This window comes from Carassius auratus, unplaced genomic scaffold (genome assembly GCF_003368295.1).
Source record: "Carassius auratus strain Wakin unplaced genomic scaffold, ASM336829v1 scaf_tig00041452, whole genome shotgun sequence".
Lineage (NCBI taxonomy): Eukaryota > Metazoa > Chordata > Actinopteri > Cypriniformes > Cyprinidae > Carassius > Carassius auratus.
Window position 1 is genome coordinate 70,992 of NW_020526646.1, and position 6,154 is coordinate 77,145.

The 6,154-nt window shown below is 32.7% G+C and overlaps 1 protein-coding gene across 1 annotated transcript in view; it reads left to right on the top strand.

Moving 5' to 3' along the window:
• The window catches only part of LOC113085119 (gamma-2-syntrophin), a 53,430-nt gene extending 50,210 nt beyond the window's left edge, over positions 1-3,220 (top strand). Inside the window, exons 16-17 of the mRNA XM_026255093.1 lie at positions 2,036-2,146; positions 2,226-3,220. Coding sequence (XP_026110878.1) covers positions 2,036-2,146; positions 2,226-2,357 — 243 coding nt within the window. The 3' untranslated portion in view covers positions 2,358-3,220. The remainder of the gene's footprint in view (positions 1-2,035; positions 2,147-2,225) is intronic.
• Positions 3,221-6,154: the final 2,934 nt, after the last annotated feature.

Genomic DNA, 6,154 nt, shown 5'->3' on the forward strand with positions numbered 1-6,154 from the left:
GTTAGCAATCGCTAACATTAGCACGTTTATCGAACAGCCTTCGATACGTTATAACTTCCTGAAAACAAATACACAAACATATAAAACAAACTTCTAGCGAAATACTAACAGCATCTAACTTACCAATCCAAAAGAAATGTTTCAAGTTCGGAGTCGAACCTCATTTCTTTAAGGTCCATCAGTTGTCTCCAGCGATTAAAAACAGTGCCAATGTTTACTCTGGTTCAGCTCCTTTTCTTATCGGATTTGATTTGTGATTCTGAGCGCGGTTGTTTCCCTGTAGCGGGTGTTGGTCTCTTGCCAAGGGCTTCAGATATCCTTCCGCTCTCTTCCCTGAACTGAAAGTAGTGGGCTGTACTTTCTTCATGATTGACATCAGGTTCAGGTACGCCCTGCGAGTTATTCGTGTATTGCAGGTTGGCTGGTGGTTATGTTGTCTGCATACCGCCTCCCATGGCCGAAACTGGTATTACGACACCTGTCGGGCCGGGGGCTAGTAATGCTAATGCTAATTAAGGTTGATATCTCTGTAGCACTATAACTTGACATTTTTTTAATGACATCATCGCCCTTATTTCTTCTCATTCTTTTGATGCGTGTAGGTCATGTTATGGATATTTTTACCTCAATTTTTGCATATGGCACCTTTAATGTTTTTCCATCTTTTTGTTTTATTCATTTATATTCAATCAAATTGTTTTATGTATTTATTTATTTATTTTTATTATTTTTATTCTTTCAAAATAGTATCGTATTAAAATGTTTCCAGAAAACGTGGTTGCTTGAGAATATTGTTTTATTTGCTGATTGATTAATAGGTTTTTCCAGTGTTTTTAAAATCTCTTTACATTCCTTTTGTCTGAAAATAATTTTTAATTTCAAAATCCAGTTCCTCAATGACATCATCATCATCATACAGGAAGTGGCATTTTGGAGGGAAATCATTAGCAGTTTTTAATTTATTTATTTACAGTGTATTATGGGTGAATCTGGGACGTTTTATTTTAACATATAATTCTATTCTAATCCTGTTCTGAATTAATTTATTTTTTGAATGTTAATGATAATAAAATCAGGACTGATAAGAATAACCCGAAGGATGAGAAAATCAGAATAAGTCTGTTTTAACAGTGTTGTGATGGTTATTTTTAAGGCACTGTAATAACATTTGTAGATAAATACTGTGATAACAATAGTTCAAAGTATGATTGTTTATTTTTTATTTTTTTTTGTCAGATAACATAGAAAAGACAAGACTCCTCGACATGCTTTCAACAGCAAGAACAAAAGAGAACAAGCATCTTTGTTTATATTGATTTGTGTAGAACTACGTTAAAAATTAAAAAATGTATATACATCAAATGTAAATTTATCAGATTTCTAGGTTTCTAGATTTAAAATCTAGATTTTAATTAAAAGAGACAGTGCTGAATATTTATATATAAAATGTATATTTATATATATTTAATTTTTTTATAATCGTAGGTTTCATTCATACTCGGAGCTAGAGGGCGCTCTAGCGCAGAAAGTCCAAAACAGATTTAATAACTTGTGACATGCAAGAAGTCGTCTAATGTGGACAGAAACTGAATCAAAATCAGAAACATTTTTACTGCACAAAAAGATGAAGACAATAAACACACAATTCTGAAAACATATGGTTTGTGTGTGTTTTTCTCCACATGATAAATTATCGAACTATATGGAAAATGCAGTACTGATTGAAATATCAATTAATACAGAAACTATATATTTCCTATATATCCACACCACTCCAGTCCAACAGTTAATGTTTTGAGAAGTCGTGTACTGAATTCGATCCTCAAGTATCACTGTTTTAGCACATTAAGCTTTTTAAAAGCTTTGTTTTTGAACAAAGCACTGACTGCATTTCTTTATACTTGAGTCCAAGTTCACAACAAAGCACTTTCAAATGCTTAATTGTAAATGTGAATGACCACTTTAATTCTCAAGTGCATAGATTTTGCATGCTTTACATATTTTTTTTTTTTTTTTTTTACCCGTTTTTCCACAGAAAACCATCTGGAAATACAAATTCTCCCAGCTGAAGGGTTCATCGGATGACGGCAAGACACGGGTGAAGCTCCTGTTCCAGAATTCAGAGAATAAACAGATCGAAATGAAGGTCAGATTGAGTTTACACGAGAATATTAGGATGAAATGTCAAGTGAGAGACATTTTCCTGATGACTTCTTTTCTTCCAGGAGCTGGAGTTTGCGAATCTGACGGCTGTGCTTCATTGCATTCACTCGTTCATCGCTGCTAAAGTGGCCACGGTGGATCCCGTCTTCGTCAACAGTCAAAGTCTGACGCAGAAGTACATGTGCAGCAGCTAGAAACATCACACAGTCGCGCCTGGTTCTCTGATTTTATGCACAATATATCTACTTCTTCTTATTTTTGTACGAATCTTCTAAATTCAGAGCGACGTTTAAGGAGCACTTAGATGATATTTTGACATGCCTTGAGTTATGATTTCTTTCCTACCTACTAACACGATCGATCATGTGCTTAAACTGATGATGTAGCAGAGCAGATCTGCCCTACAAAGCAAAAAGGCAGTAACTACGCAGAGTGCAGAACTGAGAGAAATGACTTAAAAGTTATCCTGTCATCCAGCCTAAGTAGTTACTCTACAAACAACTACCATTTTTCTCCAAAACGACACACATTTCATATAAGATGTAACAAAGGATGCCTTGAATGTCATGAAAATGACAATAACTAATTTTTGACCAAAAACGCAGTTACTGCCTTTTTGCTTTGTAGGGCAGAGATGTTGATGCATGAACTGCATTTGACAATTTTCAGAGCGAAACGGGTGAAACAGAGACTTCCAGCTGTAAAATCAACCAAACTAAGATGTCTTTGTGTTCTTTTGCCCTTTGTTTTCTATCCAGCGACTCAAACCTCTTCATTTAGAACAAAGAGTAATAACAGCAAGACATATATATGATTTTGATTTATGATAAAGTCAGTTCTAACGTTTTTCTCCTTTTGAATTAAAGTGCTACCATGTCACACAGATTTGACACGTGTTATAATGAAGTAGTCATTTCATTAACAGTGAATAGACAGTCGTGCAGCTACTGTCCTCCAAAACTGATCTTTTCTAAAAAGCAAGGTCCCTAAACTATTGTATTATTTGGTTTGATGTTATTCCAGTTCTTTTTCTAAATAAAGGAATGATTAGTTCACCGCTGACGGAATACGACTTGATTCTTGTGTGGGTTCAGATGCAAGAGAGAAAAAAATAATAATGTGTAAAAATGCATATATCTGATTATAGTTCATTAATCCTATATAATTTTGTATATTTATTTATTTATGTATTCATTGATTTATTTTAATAATTAATTTTACATAGTCCCCCAAATAGCTTATTTATCTATTATCATTATTATTATTATTATTATTAATTACATTTATATTTACAATATATTGTTATTATATTTGTCCCATTGTCATTCCCAAATGGAAAACAATATTACTTTACCCTAAACCGGTAATAAAACCTTTAATAAATAATAAACCCTAAACCAGTAAAATAAATCAGAATGTTTTATATTTCTAATTTTATATAATCCCTCAATTATCACATTTATTTATTTATTTATTCAATTATTATTATTATTATTATTTTACAGTGTGTTTTTGCAAGAGTCAAATTAATCCTAAACTGAGTAACATATTAAAATCATTTGAAGGCAAAATAACATGTTCATTTCAATTAATGAATTAAAAATTAAATTAAAAGTTATTATTTCTATACATGCAATCAATCTTCACAGAACATGAGGCATAATTACAATTATTCCAAATAATACACTGTAATGAATTATTGATTGTAGTCTTAGTTTTATTTGCTTAATTTTATTTTATTGATCTACTTCAAATGTTGACACACATATATTATGCAAACAAATTATTATTGCATATGCGATTAATCACGATTAATCATATATTTAATTATTTTTTTAAGTTACATTTGTTAAGTGGTTTTATTTTTAAGTGTAGCCTTTAAGTGTAGGCTTAATTAAACATGCAGGGTTCTATACACTTTTTTTTATTTTATTTTAATATTTGTAGCACTTGAACATGCATTTACACTGCACTACCAAATTGCATAAATCATTTTACGAGATTTTAATATAGAAATCGGAATATAGAAATTTGAAATGACAGAAAACAATACAATGATATTTTTTTAATATGAAATTAAAATTACTAATAAGTGGTGTCAAGTGAGTCGCTGAGTCATTTATTCAGTCTATTCTTTCTAAACGACTGATTCATTCAGGAACGAAGTAAGAAATTGCTTTTAAGAATGGATCAGTGAATCACTGATTCACCCGATTTGTTCAAAACGGTTCATTCAGTAAGGAAACACATGTGTGTGTTGCTGCAGAGATGCACTCATATTGCAACATACAAGCCAATCTGAAGCGCTGGACTCGAATACTAAAACAGCATTTCTGCGCTCTACTGAGTACTAGAGAAGCGGATCAATGCTGAGTCGAACTCCAGAGATGGCGGAAGAAACATTTAGAGTGAAAGTCTTGATTGATTCAGCCAGCAGTGCTGTACTGTGGGTGAAACACGTCATTGTTCAATTACTGCCCCGTCTAGGGCACTTGAATTGCTGTGAAGAGCTTCACGAGCCGTGGCCTTGCGTCAGATGAGATGCTGCTTCTGTTTCTGTCGAGTATCATTGACGCCAGTCACTCACAGTTTCACTCTGAAGTGCAGGAACATCAGACCCGTGAGATGGCAATATTTACACATCATTAAGGTGTTTTCTGGGCACTAATTAGTGGTGTTTACTAAGCCAAGCATCAGTGACAGTGTTGCTCTTAAGATGTGGTCACTTCGCAAAACTGATTCATTTCTATAGGATTCAGAGTTGTTATGTCTGATCCCAAAAACATTTTTGCAGAGGTTAAATTGAGCCCAAGCATATTAAAATAATCAGAAGTGAACATGAGTGATTGCAACTGGATTCCAGATGTGGGCGGGAGATCCAATGATTTCCCCACGCAGGTTTTGCTAATTTATTAAATTTAACCTATTTGTTTATTTAACAGTTTTGCCATGGTCTATTCGATCCCAAGTAGAATAGCAGATAAAAAAAAAATCAGAATGACTATTATAATTGTACAATTTTTCGGAAAAATTAAATAAATTCAATTGGAATGAATCTGCGAAATTGGGGATTTCACGTGAGGGCGGAAGTTTTATCTAATTTATTACATTTATTTATTTAACACTGTGCTTTTGACAGGATCAGTGTAACAGTAAAATAACAAGTTAAAATATTTTTACATTGTTGAGTATCAAAATTTGCAGCCCTTTTAAAATGAGTCCCCCCGATCGGGACAATCGAGCTTCGCATGAGGGCGAAAAAGTTCCCCACGCAAATTTTGCTCATTTTCAAATTGTTTTATTTATTTATTTATTTTTTTTTAACATGACTTCTGTGTTACCTGCACTTTATTATGGAAGCCCATTCCCACCATTGAATTTTTTTTTTTTTTTTAATTAATGGTGACTCTTTATTTTGCAATTTTGACTTTTTTTCGTGCAATTGAGTTTATTTCTCGCAAGTCTGACTTTATTTCTCAGAATTGCAATTTTAAATCTCTGATACAAAAATAACTGTGTGATAAAAAAAAAGCTATTATTATATATTATTATATATTATTATTATTATTATTATTCAGTGGTGGAAACATGCTTCCATACTTGATAAAACATTGTCAGAACTTTTTTCTCCCGGTGAAATTTTGTTGAAACATCGCTAATGCGACCACATTTGATTTCAACAAAAGGACAGGAAGAAGCCACCTAGCAACAAGTCAAAACACCCTAGCAACTGCGTAACAACACTCTGGAATTGTATCTGTGAGTGTTGGAGCACCTTTTTCCAATGTAATGTAAATGTAGTCTATCTATGATATTGTTATAGTATGACACGAACTCTTATAAATGAATGATTTAAACCCTCTTCACAGGCTTTTAGATGATTACTATAAAGACATCAAATCAAGTGCAATTAATCTTTAACATCCTTTGTTATTAATCTAATTAATTACTTGACTTACTTTGATTACACATCATTGTCCAGCCAAAGATC